The sequence below is a fragment of the Alnus glutinosa genome, chromosome 3 (assembly GCF_958979055.1).
Source record: "Alnus glutinosa chromosome 3, dhAlnGlut1.1, whole genome shotgun sequence".
In the NCBI taxonomy this organism is placed as follows: domain Eukaryota; kingdom Viridiplantae; phylum Streptophyta; class Magnoliopsida; order Fagales; family Betulaceae; genus Alnus; species Alnus glutinosa.
The window spans coordinates 19147259-19167159 of record NC_084888.1 but is presented as its reverse complement, the minus strand read 5'-3'; the positions used below and the strand labels follow the sequence as shown (position 1 = coordinate 19167159).

At 37.1% G+C, this 19901-nt stretch overlaps 1 protein-coding gene across 5 annotated transcripts in view; it reads left to right on the top strand.

Annotated features, from left to right (window-relative positions):
* The first annotated feature begins 577 nt into the window (after positions 1-577).
* Positions 578-19901, top strand: part of LOC133863579 (serine/threonine-protein kinase TIO) — a 41069-nt gene continuing 21745 nt past the window's right edge. Inside the window, exons 1-14 of one of the 5 annotated variants that reach the window (XM_062299586.1) lie at positions 578-804; positions 1029-1127; positions 1211-1285; positions 2383-2475; positions 2602-2676; positions 2782-2874; positions 3619-3682; positions 3825-3909; positions 9616-9688; positions 9777-9845; positions 9950-10030; positions 10227-10332; positions 10423-10575; positions 13708-13846. In XM_062299586.1, coding sequence (XP_062155570.1) covers positions 1038-1127; positions 1211-1285; positions 2383-2475; positions 2602-2676; positions 2782-2874; positions 3619-3682; positions 3825-3909; positions 9616-9688; positions 9777-9845; positions 9950-10030; positions 10227-10332; positions 10423-10575; positions 13708-13846 — 1196 coding nt within the window. In that variant the 5' untranslated portion in view covers positions 578-804; positions 1029-1037. Of the gene's footprint in view, positions 805-1028; positions 1128-1210; positions 1286-2382; positions 2476-2601; positions 2677-2781; positions 2875-3298; positions 3389-3618; positions 3683-3824; positions 3910-9615; positions 9689-9776; positions 9846-9949; positions 10031-10226; positions 10333-10422; positions 10576-13707; positions 13847-19901 lie in introns of those variants that run through there. The other 4 variants (XM_062299582.1, XM_062299584.1, XM_062299583.1 and 1 more) reach the window with 4 other exon arrangements.

The window sequence follows — 19901 nt, the reverse complement described above, 5'->3', positions numbered from 1 at the left end:
TTGGATATTTATTTTTTTTAATACATATTTTGGATTTGTATTTAGATTTGTTAATTTTGTACCAAAAGGTCCAAAAATTATTAATTTTTTTTTTTTTTGAAAAATTAAAACATGCTCAAAAACCGGTCCAAAGCCCAAATTCAAAAGCTATTTTCGAACCTCTGATTATAAACATAATAACCGTTAACCAGTGGTTATAAAAATAACCATTAACTGCTTAGGCGGAGGCAATTATAGTTGTTAAAATTCAATAACCGCCTTAAGCAGTTGCGGTTAGCAGTTTTAGCCAATAATCGTTAATCATAACTGTTTGTACACTTCTAATAAAATTACCATTAAATTTGTAATAAATTATTATTAATTTTTGATTAAATGATGAGTTTAAAAATTACATCATTTTTGGAAGGATACAAGGAATGACTTTTAAAATTAATCTTTTATATTTTATCAATCAATTTTGTTTTATCTTTTTCAAACTCTTTACAAAACAGGATGTCTGTCAACTGTCCAATCATTATTAAGCAAACAAATGGAGGGTCAAAGATCATACTAGTCTATGCACTAAAATGCAGGCTAAAATCCACCCAACTTGCGGCTTGAAATGAAATGGGCGGGAAAAAAACTACAGGGTCAGAGTTCACTTTTCAAATCTCTCTCCCACTCAGTATAATAAAGTCCACATTTTCTAAGATCTCGATTCCCTTCACTTTTCTCTCTCGCCAAACAGTTCTTACGCAAGAGCGAAAGAACTCAGACTTATCCTCCTATCATCGAATCCCAAATATTGAAAACGCTTCGGATCAGGTATTTTTTTATCCGATCTTAATATTCCATTAATGTTTGTATGCTAGATCTTGAGCATTTTGTTTTGTTTTGTTTTTTTGATTTTTTTTTTTTTTAAAAAAATCGGTTTGTATTGCTTGTGCAATCGTGTTTGTTGCTATTTATATTTGAAGAGAAAGTAGTAGCTTGTCTTTGAATTTGTCAAATGGTCGTCACTCAAATCTCATACCGCTAAGAACTTGTAGATTTGAAAAATGGGCATCGAAAACTACCATGTGATCGAGCTTGTTGGGGAAGGTTCATTTGGGAAGGTATACAAGGGGAGGCGAAAGTACACGGGACAGGTATTTCTTCTATATCATTAGCATCTTCGCTAAAATTATTGAAATTTTGTCTGTCTTAATTATTTTTGTTACTGGTATATCAGACTGTTGCAATGAAGTTCATTATGAAGCATGGGAAAAGTGAGAAGGACATTCAGAATCTAAGGCAAGAAATTGAGGTAACAGAACCATTAATTCAGATTTTTTTTTTTAATTTTTAATTTTCTTGTGTGCGCGCGAGGGCGCAGTAAAGGCTTATCTTGTTGTGCATTTAAGGTTTGTTTGGGTTTGCGATTTCAAAAAATATGATTTTAAAATAGCAATTTGAAAACGTTATTTTTAAAAACGCAGTTAAGTGTTTGGTAAAATGACAATTTGGCCTTTAAAATTACAATTTAACTTTTAAAATTGTGCGCTTTTAAAAAAGTACCAACTTGTTTGAGATTTGAAAACGCAAAAATTTGCGTTTTAAATCGCAATTTTTTTATTTTTAAAGTGCAACCCCAAATAATTCATATTTTGTGATTTAGTTTAAAGTTTCACTTTTTATTAACAAAATCACAATGCCAAATGTATCCTTAGTTATTTAAGTTGAGATTTGGGATTATCTAACTTGTTGTGAATCTTGTCTCCGGCTGCGGTTTGGACTTTGTTGTTTTGTGATTGAATGTGGTGTTTGCTCTGATTTCTCTATCTAGAATGCCTAGTATGTGCTACTAAAATTCATCAACTCTGAGACTCTGATTCATGCTGATCTGCAAGCCAAACATGATGGAGTCTTGTTTGGCTTTGATTATTCTTTTCTCTTAGCCTTTTATTAATTGTTCGAAGCAGGTTGAAGGCATTTTAGCTCCATATTTTAGGATTCTTATATAAACTTTGTTTAGATTACATGCCTTGATTCTGAGAAAAAAACCAACCTTTGTCACATGATGATATGCTCCATTCCATCTCACTAGTTAATATTTTCAGCACAGATGACGCACCTGTAAGCTTTCTTTTATTTTTATTATTTAGTTACTTTTTGTTTTTTAATTAAGCAATAGATGTGTAGAGAAAGAAAGAGTGTAAATGGAGAAAGAGAGTGTAAATGTGGGAGAGAATTTTGGGGTAGGGTGCAGGGCACAGGGGCCCGTACTAGCTTTTCCATAATTAGCGATGTGGTAGTCTAGCATTGTTTATAATTTTCAATTGGATATTCCTCAATTTTACCTTGTTTATTTATTTATTTATTTTTTTCAGCTGATTAGATATTTGATCTCCCCCCATTTTGCAGATTTTAAGAAAGTTGAAGCATGAAAATATAATTGAAATGCTCGACTCATTTGAAAGCGCGCAAGAGTTTTGTGTTGTCACGGAATTTGCACAAGTAATTATATCCTTCTTGATCTCTCAAAAACACACAAAGAAACCATTGTATGATCTTAAAAGCATTTAAAGACATTCATTGTGGAAGATGTTCAGATTCATGAACTGTTGATGACTTTTCTTGCAGGGTGAACTGTTTGAGATTCTCGAGGATGACAAGTGCCTTCCAGAAGAACAAGTTCAAGCAATTGCAAAGCAATTGGTACTTTGATCCCCATGATTATTGCAGCTGGCTTAATTGATTGTTTGCTTTTCCAGTCTTCTGGTTAACTATTATGTTCAATATGGTATTCTGTTCCATTTACAGGTGAGAGCACTGCACTACTTGCATTCAAACCGTATCATCCATCGTGACATGAAGCCACAAAACATTCTAATTGGTGCTGGGTCCGTGGTTAAGGTTGAGTAGCGAGATAATCTCAGTGCATGCTTAAGCGCATCTACTTATTAAACGTGTTAACTGAATATGTTGAAGGTTCAAAATCTGTCAAAATTTTCACACGTGGTTCTTTTTTTTTTTTTTTTTTCAAAAAAAAAATTACAGAACCTTACTACTTTAGATTGAATATATTACCGTTGGGCCTGTATGTTCTTTGTTTTAGAAGCTCCATTAAGACAAGATTTAAATACTCAGTTGTGGACACTGTTTGTCTTTTTCTTGGCCCCACCCCAATGATTTTCTTGGTATATCATTAGTATTAACCTGAACTGTGTTTGTACTAATATTTTGGTGAAATCGAGGGCTTACTTGCTAACCCCGCCTTTTTTTCTTTTTTCTTTCTGCCTAAAAAAGTCAAAACATTAACAAACAACTTTTCTCGCAAAACAACCACAAAAAATTCAAAACTGCTTCCACCTTTATTTGTTTGTTTTTTCCATGCACCGTGTGGGATATTGCTAGATCCATTTTTTAGGTATATTTCATTGGTTTTATCTCTTGAATCTCTTGACAGTGTAATTAGATTTACTTTCTTTCACTAAGATAAGTTCTGATGGTTTTGATTTCTGCGGCTTCAGAGTTATAATATTTCTTACAGTAATATAGTTGCTATTTTCACGTCATATTGTGTCCTGCTCTATATTAAATGTGTATTTCCTGTATTCTTTATAGTACATAACATGTAAAATCCTGTTACTGTCACAGCTTTGTGATTTTGGGTTTGCACGTGCAATGTCCACAAATACTGTTGTTTTACGATCCATAAAAGGTTTGTCCAATTTTATTTTATTTTTAATTGAGTTTCTGGTTATCTTATTGTATGTTTGCTGTTACTGAACTGGCTTGGGATATCCTTGAGGAATTATGCTACTCTCTTTTCATTAGCTATAACTTTTATCTATGTTATTCAGGCACTCCACTGTATATGGCTCCGGAATTGGTAAGGGAGCAACCTTACAACCACTCGGCTGATTTATGGTCCCTTGGAGTTATATTGTATGTAAAATCTCCTTGAATACTTCGAATTTTTTTATTACTAAATTGACACCATGATGCAAGTGCCTTTGACTCTCTTTCATTTGATATGTAACTTAGTTTAACAACTTTTTTACGTTAATCTATTGCTTTGCATTCTATGCTTTATTTTAGTTTACTTTTGAGTCTTGTGCAGTTAGTTTTTGGAGTTTGATTGTGACATACAGTTATTGGGTAGTTTAGGGTATCTGCTGTCATAATGTTTAAGTTCTAGAATCACCTGGGCTGTAGAAAGGGCATGCGAGTAATGCAATCAAATAGTAAAAGAACAAAGGAAAATGGATATGGGCTACTTCGAGGGAGCCGTGACCTTCAAGATACCAAAAAGGTTTTAGTTTTGATAATAATTCAGCACGATCTTTATTCATTAGGGTTTACACTTAAATAAAAGACGGCTAGGTTATAAGACATAACCATTAGGTCTAGCCGTCGTTACATCAAGTAGGAAAACTAATTAGGAAAGAATAAAACTGGTGGAAATCTATTCCTTATTAGCTAGAACATGTAGGGAAAGAAAATATGGAGATTCTATTCCTTATGCCGGCTTGGGGGTTACGGTATTGCCACGTAAGCCCTAGGATTCTGACCGTATCATCCCTCCCCCTAACAACTTCCTTGTCTCCAAGGAAGAACTCATAAAATTGAGCCTTGATCATGTCTTCTTCTTCCCATGTAGCTTCTGCTGGTAAAAGGCCTTGCCAATGGATCAACAATTCTGTTTTCTTGTTCTTGATCTGAGTCTCCAATACTGCTTGTGGGGTGGGAGTTATCCTGCCGTCTTCTAGCATGTCCGGCAGATGCAGGCAGGCAACATGCTTGCTGCCAAGGTACCTCTTTAACATGCTGATGTGGAAGATTGGGTGGATTCGGGACCCTTTCTGCCAGCCTAACTTGTATGCAACAAGGCTGATTTTCTTGATAACTTGAAATGGACCATAGAAGCGGGTTGCTAGCTTGGTGTTATTGTGCATATAAACTAAAACCTATTGGTAGGGTTGCAACTTAGATATGCCCAGTTGCCTTCCTCAAGCTCCTCTTCTTGTTGTTTACCATCATACAACCGTTTCGTGCGTTCTTGGGCAGTATGGATGTTGTTCAACTCCTTCAACATTTGATCCCGCTCCATTAACCCCTTTCCTACCGCTTCCACTCTAGCCGTACCCAGGAGATAAGTTAATAACATAGGAGGATCCTTGTCGTATACCACTGCAAAGGGCGTGTTTTTGATGATGGAGAGCCAGTTGGTGTTGTAACTATACTCCGCCCAAGCTAACCACTTGCCCCATTCCTTCGGCTGGTTGCTTGTAAAGCACCTCAAATATATCTCCAGTGTACAATTCACCACCTTCGTTTGCCCATCGGTTTGGGGGTGATAGGCTGAACTGAAGTTGAAAGAAGTCCCCTGTAGCCTAAACAATTTTGTCCAAAAGTTGCTGGTGAATACAGGGTCTCGGTCACACACTATTGACTTCGGCATCCTGTGGAGCTTGAAGATATTCTAGAAGAAAAATTGCGCTATTCTCATAGCATTGTAGGGATGACTGATTGCTGTGAAATGGGCATATTTGGACAGCCGATCCACTACCACAAAAATGGTTGTCTTCCCTCTCGAATTCGGCAAGCCATCAATGAAGTCCATAGATATATCTTCCCATATTTTTTTTTGGAATAGTGAGCGACTGCAGCAGTCCCCTTGGTGTGAGATTTTCACTCTTATGGCGTTGGCATACATCACAATTCTTGATGAAATCTTTAACTCGACCCCTCCTGCCTTTCCAATAGAAGTTAGCTCAAACTCTTTGGTAGGTTTTGTGATACACCTCATGGAAGTTGCCATGTATTTTTTCCAGAATTGTTGTAAGAAGGGCTGAAGTTTTTGGTAGGTATATTCGGTCCTTAAAGTACAAGAGACCATCCCGGAAATCCCAAGGGCCAAATGCTTCCCCTTCCCTAACCTTCTCTATGAATTCTTGAATGGCTGAATCTTTCCCCACTTTCTCCTTGACAATTTCCAGCCAATTTGGAATCGGGCCCGACACCGCCACTAGCTCAGCTTGCTATAAATTTTTCCCTTTTACAACCCTGAATTTTCATCCCTGCGTGAGAGTGCATCGGCCACAATGTTTTCCTTACCCTTCTTGTACTCCACAGGAAAATCAAATCCCATTAACTTATACAACCACCTTTGTTGTGCGGTGGTAGAAATCTTTTGCGACCATAAATGTTTTAAGTCTATGTTGATCGGATCTTACCACAAAGAGCCGCCCAAGGAGGTAGGGACGCCATTTTTTGACTGCCATCACCAAAGCTAACATCTCCTTCTCGTATGTGGACTGCAAGAGTTGTTTTGTTCCCTACAGTGCTTGGCTCAAAAAAGCTATGGGCCGCTCCTGATGTAAAACAACCCCTATCCCCACTCCGCATGCATCACATTCTACCACAAACTCCTTAGAGAAATTTGGTAAGGCGAGTAGCGGGGCTTTCGTCATTGCTTGTTTGGGGTTTTCAAAGGCAATCTCTATTGTGGCCGTCCAAGCAAAGTTGTTTTTCTTCAACATCCGGTTTAGTGGGGCTTCTATCTTCCTGTAGTCCTGTATGAAGTGCCGGTAATACCTTGTGAGTCCCAAAAATCCATGCATGGCCTTGGGTGCTACGGGTTTGGGCCATTCCTTCATGGCTTCTATCTTCTCGGAGTCAACCGCCACGCCTTTGGGGGAAATAACATGCCCCAAACAGTGGATTTCTTGCTGTCCAAAACTGCACTTGGCCCTCTTGATATAGAGTTGCTGTTTTTCCAGCAAGTCCATCACTGTTCTCACATGCTCCATATGTTGTGCCCACTCCCGACTATAGATTAATATATCGTCAAAGAAAACCAATACAAATTTGCAAAGGTAGGCATGGAATACCTCATTCATGAGAGATTGGAAGGTGGAGGGAGCATTCGTCAAGCTGAACGGCATGACAAGGAATTCATAGTGCCCGTGATGAGTGTGGAAGGTGGTCTTCTCAATGTCTTCCTCCCCTACTTGAACTTAATGGTACCCCAAACTCAAGTCTAGCTTAGTGAAGTATTTGGCCCCATTAAATTCATCCAAGAGTTCATCTATAATGGGTATTGGAAATTTGTCCTTTACCGTGATCTTGTTTAACTCTCGGTAGTCTACACACATCCGCCATGTTTCATCCCCTTTCTTGACTAGAAGTATCGGTGATGAATAGGGGCTGTTAGAGGGCTGGATGATACCCCTGTCCAGCATCTCTTTTACTTGCTCTTCGATCTCCGTTTTCTGAAAAAAAAATGGGTACCTGTATGGCTTAACATTGACCGGACTAGCCTCCTTCTGCAGTATGATGCGATGGTCGTGGCTGCGTGGTGGGGGCAGCTCCCTAGGTTTTGCAAAAACCACACCATACCCCTCCAACATTTGCTCCATTTCTTTTTCCTTCTCCTTCCCATTCTGTTCCAGCATCTCTTTGCTGTTTTCGGCTGCTTCTGGATAGAGGGACAAGAATTCTTTTGACCTGCAGTTTGGTTAACTCTCAAAAGGGATCATAAAATTGGGTAGGCTCAAAAAGAGCAAATACCCTTTGTTTGAATTCTGGCCAGCCTATCTCCCTCCCTTCTCGTAGCAGTATTTGGAACCCAAGTTGAGCTTTTCCTTTTAGACGGAAAGAAGCCAAAGCAGCCTTGTCCTCTTCGTTGGTCCCTTGGAACCTAAAAAATTGCTCGACCCTGCAAACCCAGCTGGTCGGATCTTCTTCCCCATTGAACCGAGGGAAGTTAAGCTTGACAAGGGCAGTGGCCGAAGGTGTGAAACCTTTCTCCCACCTGGGAATTTTCTCCATCTCCAGCATGTTGTCTCCCCTGCGAATTCTCCCCATCTTCATGTCGGTTTCTGATGAACAACATCTCGAAGACTTCGGTAATCCGGGCCATGAGCTGCTGGTGTTCCACGGTTAAGGAGTGCACCGATTGCTCCAGGCTGCCCATACATCCTTCCATGAAGTGCTGTTGGGTTCTCTGCGTGACTGAACGTGTAGCTGGCCCTGCTTCGACAGAAAATCTTGGTAGGCCCTGCTCTTGTTGTGGGAACGACCTATGGTGGCTTTCTCAAATCTTCTCAATTTTTTTTCTGGTTTTTTGAGGGAAATAGGTCTTCAAGGTTTAACAATTTCTTGTTAAAGAGAGGAACCTTGACTTTGATACTACTTGATGCAATCAAATAGTAAAAGAACAAAGGAAAAGGGATATGGGCTATTTCGAGGGAGCGGTGACTTCCAAGATACCAAAAAGGTTCTAGGTTTGATAGTAATTCAGCACGATCTTTATTAATTAGGGTTCGCATTTAAATAGAAGACGGCTAGGTCATAAGATATAACCATTAGGTCTAGCTGTTGTTACATCATGCAGGAAAACTAATTATGAAAGAATAAAACTAGTGGAAATCTATTCCTTATTAGCTAGAACATGTAGTGAAAGAAAATATGGCGATTCTACTCCTTATTCACTGCCAGCTTGGGGGCTATGGTACTGCCACGTAAGCCCTAGGATTCTGACTGTATCAGTGAGGCACACTCATTTTGTGTCACATTGACCAAAAGGAGACATTCAATCACTCATGAGCTTTTGGGCTCAAGTAAGCACATTTGACATGATATAAGGCTACCAAATGAGTCTCTTGTCAACATTCATGGTGGTTTCAAATTACATTTTTGAATGCAAATTGTTATGTTGATTTATTGTATGGGGGATTTTGCAGGACACCCTAGTTTTTTTTCGTTTTATTTTCTTTACATATTTCTCTTTAAAATATATATGTTAGAGCAGAAACTAATTATTACTTTTTATGTCAAATGCTGGTTTCTTTCATGTTCATATTTTTCTCCAATCTTCAGAACATACGCAAAATGTTTCCTTTTAATACATTGATCAATTACCATCAAGCATGAGCTTTGGTTTGTGGCTACATAAGTGATGACCTTAATGCCTGGACTGATGTTTGCTATCAATGGAACTACTTTCTTCTTTGCCTGCTAAATAACCGAAAAAAAACGGCCTATTTCTCACTCATGATGTCACAATTTTGTTCATAACAGAATATTTTGAGTAATGAATAGAACTGAAAGAGGAAGCATTGCTGAGGTTAATTGCTCTGTCTCTAGGATTCTCTTTTTCCAATAACTAGTCATGATAAATGTAAAATGCTGAATTTGGGTTACTCTATCCTTACAAGTTCTTAGTGGACCTTTCAAATGCTGTAAAAAGCAGCTGTTGATCACTTCAACATTGATGTCATTGCAATGTCCATGGTAGCGGAGTCTCGTGATCCACAAGCCGGAATGGTTTTCTTAAGTCTAGCAGCCATTGCAGTCTTCCTTCCTTTCAAATGCATCCTTAAACTTTCATTCCTTGGCAGTGAATTGTTATTTCAGTATCTTTTGAGGAATTTCTTCTTGATTGTGGATCTCTTGTGAACATCCCCTGTTAACTTATTTGTTCAAGAACATTAAACACTATAAAAGAACAAATTAACTTTTCCAGGAAAAAAAAATCAGTATACTTGTTTTCTTAATCTCAAATGTCACCATAACCTGCTTCAGTAGAACCTTTCTCTGCCTTCCTTTCTCATCTTGAATTTTACCACTTTTTAATGGACACAACAGGTACGAGTTATTTGTTGGCCAACCTCCATTTTATACAAATTCTGTATATGCACTCATCCGGCATATTGTTAAGGTACATTGGCTCATCATATGAAGTTTTGTTAGTTTAAGCTTATTATACTGTATAAAGGTACAAGCTAATATTAAATGCTACATTCCAGGATCCAGTTAAATATCCTGACAGCATGAGTCAAAATTTCAAAAGCTTTTTGAAGGGTTTGCTTAATAAGGTTGTTTTATCTTTGAAATGCATGAATCCTTTTGATTACTAATTTTAACTTTAATTTATAGTGACATCAAAATTCTAAATGTTCTTGCACTTCGTGAGAGACAGGTACCACAAAATCGACTAACTTGGCCTGCTCTTCTTGAACACCCATTTGTTAAAGAAACTTCAGACGAAATGGAGGCTAGGGTAATGATATATCACTCTTGCATTTCTTTTAAATATCAGAATCTAGAAAAGAAGTACAAAGCTGGTGTTATTATAATCTGGCAAAGATTTTTTTTGGTTCCTTTTATTCTTTAGGTTGCATCATTTTAGAATTTTAATCTTATGTTCTTAGCCATGGATTTCCAAATTTTTTTAGTATCTGCTGATCCTTTTCCAGGAAATGCGTGCTGCGACTTTTGCAGCCAGAGGATGTGATGCAGCATGGAGGGGTGAAGGGAACACCATTCAAATGTCACCAAGTTTGATTGTTTCCAGTCCTGGGGGTGAGGCCTCCCTCCATATTTAGTATACTTATTTTTTTATTATTTTTTTCATTTTTGTACACTTCAGCATTAATTATTACTGCATCATAGGTAAAAGCAACTCGCTAGCTGCTTTTGAGAGCAATAATGGTCCAAGTGTTCAGAGTAATGCTCAATTAACTAGTCCAAAGTCAGCTACAAGCAATCCTTCACCATGTGAGGAGTTCTCCGGGTTTGCATGTCCTAATGATTTTAAACAGTCAGGTAAACAAGATTATTTGTGTTTATTTGTTGTATGATTGTTCTAGGACAGAAATTTGGTTTGATGCTTGAAGGAACAAGGTATGGTTCTCTGCAATATTTTGTGCTATCAAGTTTCTCCATCATCTGTATGTCATAAATGTGCTAGGTGATGGACATTTTTATTTCTTTTTTATCCGAGGCCCCTTTTTGGTTAATATGGTATTATAGTTCAAATTTTTTGAGGTCCTTGGTCAATTTTTTTAATTGCTCATATGCTAAGTTTGTAATATTACTAGGTTGGATCTAGTTTTAACCTGTACCTGTAGAAAATACCAAGATATGATTTAATGTTTATACCCTCCTATTCTTTTCCTTCTCCTAGCTTTCTTAATTTTTTTTTTTTTTTTAGTTTTTTTTTTCTTTCTATTTTCTTTCCAATTTAGAACTTAAGTATAAATATTAGAGGCATATACTACACGTGTGCTTTTTACTACACAATATATTTCTCGTGTTTCACTTCACTACTTCCTTTTCTTCAAAGAATTTTGTGAAAACTAGGAGTTATGGCTGCGTGGTGCAATTTTAATTAAATGGAGTTACCTTTTTTACCTGAGTAATAAGGGAACATCTCTAAAATGCAACATGACATCACAGAGAGTGTTCTCTAAATATATGGTGTAATGATCTTCCAGGTACAATTGATATTACGTTTTAAAAGCTTTTATTGTTTCCATTATCTTTTGGTTCACATATCAAGTTGTGCTCATCCAGAAAGAGAGAAAGGCTTCTTCAAAGGGTTTGATAGCTCTTTGTTAAAGTATTGAAATATCATTCAGCTACCATACCTACTTCTCTATATTGCATTTGCACTGTCGTAGATATATGTACTCTCTATAAATACCTCATAATGCAATATAAAATGATGCAAATCAATGTAATAAAGATGTAGCCCTTTTGGGGATTTTTTTTTAAAAAAATTATTATTATGGTGGACGTAGGCCTTTAAGATCAAAGGTCATTGGTCCATTCAACCAGGGAATTTGTTGCTACCATTTATTGGTCATGCGCTGTAGTTGGTCTCATTCTTGTCATGCTCATTAAGACTATACATGCGGATGCGGTTATCTCTTTTAGGTATTAGCATCATGCGATTACTAACCGCATACAAAACAAAAAATCAAACAACATTACAAACCCAACAAACAAAAAATCATAAACATGAATGGTACCTTCCCTTCATTGGACTAGTTGACCTAGACAAGTGCTAGAAATGTTACAAATACGTTTGTCCATTCTAGGACTTCCATTTTCAATATTTCGAAAATGCCAACCATTCATTTTCCACCTTTTTTCACAACCCCATAAACGAACATGGTGGCATTAAAGAACCCAAATCCAAAACAAAACCATTTGTTCTAGGCTTAGCATGTGCATGTGCATGTGCATGTGCATTTGTCTTTGTTTTTAAGGCCACTTATATATGTAGAAGGAAAAGATTGTCCAGATAGAACAAATGGGCAATCTCCCAACCCGTCCAATAGGCACATCATGGTCCTGGACATCTAAGAACGCACCCTTACTCAATAAGTGAAAACTCTTGTAGTTAATGATAAAGTATTGATTAAGTGATTAAATTTATTTCTTCCTATAAGATTAAGCTTTTGGGATAAGTAGGGATTTAATATGGTATTAGAGCCAAAAATTCTAAGTTCGAACATTTCAATTATATTCCACATGTTGGATCTCACCTATTTAAAGGTAGTTTGAACCCACATGTAAGGAGAAGTGTTGAAGTATTGATTAAGTGATTAAATTTATCTCTTCCTATAAGCTTAAGCTTTAGGAAAAGTGGTGATTTAACAGGCAATTGAAAAAATTGAAAACCTTGGTTGCTATTTGTAATGTTGTAGACTCGGGGACTAGGTATGAATTTTATCACAAAACTATCCTTGCCGCCTGGCCCAGTTTAGATCTGATTTAATATATATATATATATATATATATATATATATATATATATATATTTTGAATTGATCTAACCCAACCTCGTGCCTTAATCTAGAGGTTGATCTGTTTTTGGTTTTGGATTTTTTTGACATTATGCTCTGCCAGACTAGTCCGACCCTATAACGTGCCTTGACCCTATAGTCTTGTTCATTAGTTTGGGACCGGTAGGAAAAGAAGAATTTAATCATCTAATTAATATTTTTATACTCCTGTTTATGTGTGAGTTAAAATTTTTCCTCAACAAATAAAGGCCAATGTGGAATATTTTAACTGAAATAGGGGTTAAATGTGGAGTTAGTGTTCGAGCTTAGGATCCTTGCTCTAATATTATGATAAATCATCAATTATTCCAAAATTTTAAGCCGATAGGAAATGATGAATTTAATCATTTAATTAGTATTTTAACGCTTTAAACTACGTCCAACCAATCTGTCTCAATCTTGTGCTTCAAAACAAACATATTTGATCCAACTGATTCTACCTGACCACTTTTGACCTTTTTGCACAATCCACAGATCATTCCGCACAATTATTTGACTTCAAACTAAAGTTTCCACAATGACTTTGGGGAGAATGTTCAAGTATTAAAATACTCTTCACCTACCACACTTAACCACCCTTTACTGTACTTGTATTGCTATGGTACAATATACTGTTATAAATAACTCATATGTAAATACGATAATTCAAGTAAATACAAACCACTTTAATTCCCAGATCCTTTCACTTATTCTTCGTTCTCTATTTTTTTTTTCTATTTTATTCTACACTTCATAATTTTTCACTTTCAAACGAGACACATAATTTATAGTCATCAATTGGTTAGATCTACAAGCTGCCTTTTTGGCCACTTTCTTGTATAATGTCATTTACTTATTGTGCACATATTGAAAATCTAATGCTTCAAATTAAAGTTAGTTCAATAGAGCCCATTTTTATGTTTGGCATGTTCCATTTTGTTCACTCGGTTGCAAAACTAAGTGAAATATCCCCATAATTATATTCCTTTGTTACATGAAACTGGCAAATGAATTGTCATTTTTCTTCACTCTTAAGTACACATACATACAAGTGTTCCTAATAATTGTCCTATATTACAAAAGTTGTATAATTTGGTCAGCTTGTTTAGTTATGAATTTTCTTCAGGTTGCCAGACATTGAACACATTGGAAAACAACTCCCGCACAGTCAAGGGTGCTCAAATAATTGGTCGAGATAATGAGGCATTAGCAAATGTTTTGCTACCATTGAAAAGATGGTCTACAGGATCTCAAAATCCTTGCAGGTAAATTGGATGACATGCATCCCTAGCATATATTTAGTTTTGCATATCCAATGCTAATTTAGTTGCACCAAATATTAAGTTTGAACAAATGTTGCTTAGTCTTTTTTCAAGTTATTTCAAGCCCCATGCTGAACTTTCAATGCGAGGCATTTCTTTTGTCTTCAAAACGTATATCATTAGACATTAAATATGTTATCCCTGCTTGTTCTGCATTGCTTATTAAGGTAATGCATTTTGGTGTAGCATACAAATTTAAACATATATCATCATTTGTAATTGCATATAGTAATTTTTTTATTTTTATTTTTTATTTTTTTATTTTTTTTCCGGGATGTTACACGAGACTTCACTCCACACGAACTGTCTCTTGGCACATTAACCCAAAGTATTCACAATCAAGATACTTGGTACACAACGATGTCTTTGAACTCCTTTTGACTGCTCTAGGAAATCATGCTTGAGAGAGATGTAAAAGAATGAATATAACTAGTGTGTGAAAGAGAAAATTGAATCTGTTATGAATGGCAGTGTCCGCACATGTATAGAGCATGTCCGGACATGATTAGGGTTTCATGCCTAACCATGCCTTCATGTCTGGATACTCGGGCACATGGATAAATGCAATATCCTACATAAGTCATGTGACGCTACTACTATTTCCTTATTAACAACATAGCGGAAATACATATGTTTTTTTGAATTAAACTGAACTATAAGCTTGTAAAGATAATATCAGAGCACTAATTGGAACATAAACACAACTTATACACAAATTTGCGTAACATATTCAGTTTACTATTGCATCACACTATTTATTATCACATGGAAACTCTGTACATAACCAAAAGGCCCCCTGGCCAACTAAGCCCAAACCTGATCCAAGCTCCACAAAAGTTTTGCCTAGGCCTCAAAATACTTGGTCTCTACCAAAATCCTATGGATTGAAGTCCTCGGCTTCTCCTGTATCCTGAGTGGCAATGGTTGTAAAAGTAAACAAATTTACAGATAGAACTGTGAGTCCACAACTAGTAAGTAAAAACATTCAACCAATATTGTGTGTGACGTGAGCCCCTTTTTGCTTTATTAAACTTTCCCTCTTTGTTTATCAAAGTCGTTTAGGTACAATCAGTTTCTCCAAAAATTAAGGTAAAACTTTTCTCTAAAGACAAATGCATAGGCTTCAGAAAATTCAATGCAACAATACGCTTCTGCAGAGACACATGAGTAACATCCTTTTTCGCAAAATTCTAAAATACAATAAGCTTTCCTTTTTATCTAGGTTCTATTACTGCACTTTTCTCATTCCTTTACTAGTCTTTCTTGTCGCTAGTGTTGAGCTCACTACCCTATTCGAACTAGAGTGTTGAATGACCTCCCCCATTCAACCTAAGGGCGTAGAGAGTGTACCACCCTGCTCAATCTAGGGCTGTCAAGCGTACTACCCCACTTAACCTAGGGTTTTCGAGGATTCCACCCTGCTCAACCTAGGGCTATCGAGCGTACCACCCCGCTCAACTAGGGTTGTCGAGCATACTACTCTGCTCAACCTAGGGCTGCTTTGGGCCAACTTTCGTACTGAAAAGCTTTTACTCTTTTCTTTCTCATAAAACCTGTTCTTTAAAAGATGGGTATTTTCATTTTACTTTCTACTAGTACCTTTCTGTTCTTAGAAACCCTTTTCCTTAAATTCTTTTCTCAATAGTCATGTAAATCACATTGTAATATACATTGACATACATGAAATTTCTTAAAAGGCGGGCTCATACCACAAATAGCACATGCATGCCTTTCTATTTACTTGATATACATTATAAAACATTTCATGATAAATCATTTTTAACTGATGGTGTGAAGATTTACTTGCAACTTTTCTTAAACTGCTTGTTTATACGTTCAACCTGAGTCACGTGTTTGTTTGCTTTATATCATGCTCATTAGATAGGATTCATTGTTTTAGAAAACCCTAAAATCCCGCTTAAACCCTAAACAGTCTCAGTCCATTGAAAATACCTTGATTTTTCAACTCTGGGTGATCTCAGTTGAACCAATCTGTAAGAAGGTTGGTCAAATGATCTTCGATCGCACTTCGATCGGGTACTCTCTGTGCTGCGCTTGGTCGATCGAAACATCTTGACAACGCTGTCTCACTCTCAAAAGCATCTCAAAACCTTAGTTTTCAATACCCTCTTACACCAACACCATCAACCCAATGTCCTACAATTACAACTGGAAAAGCTTTCATTTTTCAATTCTAACAACCTCAAACTACCACAACAAGTTGCAACACAGAATCCTAGCTTCAACTTATAAGACCCTAAACATCAACAAAACAATCCTCCAATAACAAACTCCAAACAACTCCACAATATAGCAAAATATTCACACATTTAACTCCACATTATTTCACAGTAGAGTTGGTTTCCTAGAATGAATGCTTAGCTGGATTTAGGATTGTTTATCATGTTTATCACGTGTGCAATTATTCTGTTAAGCTTGTTTAGCTTGTATATCAGGTGTGGTAATTAATCTAGACTCAATTAGATTGTTAGTTCATTCAACAGATTAGATCAGTTTTTCACATCTCTGCATCTAATGGAGTTAACTCCATGGATATAGCTCCATTGAACTCTGCACATTCTGCTGTAGAGTGTTCTAGTCTGTTCTATCTTCATCATGGAGATAGTCCGGGAACTCTTCTTGTTTCGCAACCCTTGGTTGGGAACAACTACCATACTTGGAAGAGGTCCATGACATTGGCACTCTCGGCCAAGAACAAACTAGGTTTTATCGATGGTTTTTTGACAAAACCAGCGATGGATACTCCTGAGTTTTCTGCATGGGACAGATGCAACAATATGGTGCTCCCTTGGATACTCAATTCGGTGTCTCAGGAAATTGCTTCCAGCATTATCTACATCGAATCTGCTCAAGAGATGTGTGAGGATATCAAAGATCGATTCTCTCAATCAAACAGACATTGGATCTTTCAAATTCAAAAGGCAATTTCAGCCCTTTCTCAGAACAATCAATCTGTAAGTTCATATTATACGTCTCTTAAAGGCCTTTGGGACGAATTGAACAACTACCATCCCCTGACTTTATGTTCCTGTGGAACCTCACGCATTGTTCTTGAGTATCAACATCAAGAATACGTGTTTCAATTCTTAATGGGACTGAATGAGTCCTTCTCTCACATCAGAGGTCAAATTCTGCTTCTGGATCCATTACCTCCGATTAACAAGATATTTTCTATGGTTATGCAAGAAGAATGTCAGAGGGAAATTACCTCTACCTTCTTTGCTCCTTTAAACCATACCCCTGCTGCAATGGTCTCCAAGTCAACTCCATCTTATCGTCCTCAAGGACCAAGGACACAAGGTTTTGTTCGTGAAGAATGACCTCTTTGCACTCACTGTGGCCTTCTTTGTCACACTATCAAAAGATAATACAAGTTGCATGGCTATCCGCTTGGATATAAATCCAACAGAGACAAGAAAGCTGCTTCTTCAGCAAATATGGTGTGTGATTCTTCCATGCCATCACTTCCAATCACTTCTGAGCAATGTCAGCAACTCTTAGCCTTGATCAAGTCTAAGTGTCCTGATGATGCATCTGCATCTGGTCTAGCTGCTGTCATTGACATTCAAGATCACTTGTTCAGTGAAATGGCAGGTAATTCTCGCCATTCCTTTTTTGTTTTCCTCTGCTACAGGAGATAAGCATTCTGTTTTCTCCTCTGATTCCCTTTTTCAAATGGCCATTAAAAATTCAGTCAATTATCCATGGATAATTGACTCTGGTGCAACAAATCATATGGTCTGTTCACTCTCTTTTCTCACCACAATCACTTCAATTGTTTCAAAACACGTTAAACTACCAAATGGTAATTTTGCTGAAGTTACTCATATTGGTACTGTTCAGATTAGTGCCACTCTAACCCTTACAAATGTCCTATGTGTCCCTTCTTTTTCTTTCAATTGGATTTCTGTAAGCAAGTTGATATCTGTCCTTCGCTGCTGTTTAATCTTCATTGCTGAATATTGTTTCATTCAGCAACTGTTAGGCTGGAAGATGATTGGACTGGGTAAGGAGCGAGGTGGCCTATATCATCTCATGCTGTATGATTTGGCAGGTTTCGGTGATTCAAGTGTTTCTGTTACACCAATAAAACCTCATTTCAATTCTGTTCTTTCATATTCTGTAGTTTCTAATAGTACTGTTTCAGATTTGGTTGTTTCCAATTCTGATGTACATAAGCATTTCAATTCTGCCGTAAATACCGTTAATGTTTCAGCCAATGTATGGCATTCTAGATTAGGACACTTATCCGATTCTAGAATGCACTTACTGAATCATGTAATCCCTGGTTGTTCATCAATTTCTAATAAAGAGCGTTCTGTTTGTCCTTTGGCAAAACAACTTGGACTTCCTTTTCCCACTATACACATTCTACTCATTCCTTTGAGATAGTTCATTGTGACATATGGGGCCCTTTTTCATCTTCTTCATCAAATGACTCTAAATTTTTTCTTACAATTGTGGATGATTACACTCGGTTTACATGGGTTTATTTGATGCATCATAAGTCTCAAACCCGCATGCTCCTTGAATATTTCTATCATTTAACACCACATTATTTCACAGTAGACTTGGTTTCCTAGAATGAAATTAATGAATGCTTAGCTGGATTTATGATTGTTTACCATGTTTATCACGTGTGGAATTATTCTGTTAAGCTTGTTTAGCTTGTTTATCACGTGTGGTAATTAATCTAGACTCAATTAGATTGTTAGTTCAGTCAACTGATTAGATCAGTTCTTTTCCTTTGTAAAAGTTCTTGTTTATATAGATAGTCCGTGTATCATTTTCAGTTAATGAGAAATCTTCTTCATTTACACATTCAGTTTGTCAATACATTACACCATGGAGATTAGGGTTTTTACCTCTTAGGTTAGTCTCCTCCAAGCTCTTCTTAGGTTCCTTCTTTCTCTCACTCGTTCTCCCTCTCTCTTCCCTCTCTCTCTCGTTTTCTGACTCTGGTCTCTCTTGGATGAGTACAAGTTTTTCCTTCAATTTGTGGTTTTTTTTTTTTTTGAAAGTACATTGTAAAAAAAGGAAAAGAAAAAGCAACTTATAGAATAAAAAAGGTGGAGGGAGAGTCTTTTCCGATATATGGAGGAAAAGATGTGAATAGAAGAAAAATAATGAGAATGCAATTAGAATAAATTTTAGTTGTGGTCGAATTTATTACATGATCAACACAGATGTTTACACTTCGATTGAGTCACACATGCAGCCTAAGCCAAGCTCGGTTGAACGAGTTTTATGCTCGGTCGACCGAGATATGCTCTGGAAGCAATAAATAAGCGTCTCGTCTCACCAACCTCACACCTGCGGACTATTTCAGTCGTCCATCTTCACATACCACTTACATAGAGACTGCCACGTGGAGATGCCTTCTTGGTCGAACAAGCCTTATACTCAGTCTATCAAGCTCCCTTTATTTTAAAATCTCAGCCGTTTGCTCTCATCTCTGGTGCGCCGGCCATGACAGGTGGTGATGCTCTTTCGGTCGAACGAGACCCAATCTCAGTCGATTGAGATTACCCAAATCTCAAATCGCGGTCGTTCATCTTCCTGCGCAAAATTCCAACTGACACGTGGTAGTGCCAACTCGGTCAATCGAGACCCATTCTCGGTCGACCGAGATTGCAGAGTTTTTTGAATTTTATATTTTTGTTCCTTTTGATCTAATAGCTACGATCCTTACCATACTCAATCTAATTTCACCAAGACATATAATTTAATATTTTAATAGTAACTCATCTCTTGATCTATGTACTAAGCAGTGAACTGTGTTAGTGGGCGCAAGCATTGCCATATTGAGACAGGACTTACTCATCAAGAGATGAGTTAGAGATTCAACAACCGAGACTATTGGCAGTCCTGAAGGAACTGCAGCCTCCTATAATAGTTAGTAGTACTTGTCATTAATTGTGACGGTTCGTCAGGTCCTCTTTCCTCCTCTCTTTTCTGTGGTCTGGGCCCCCACAAA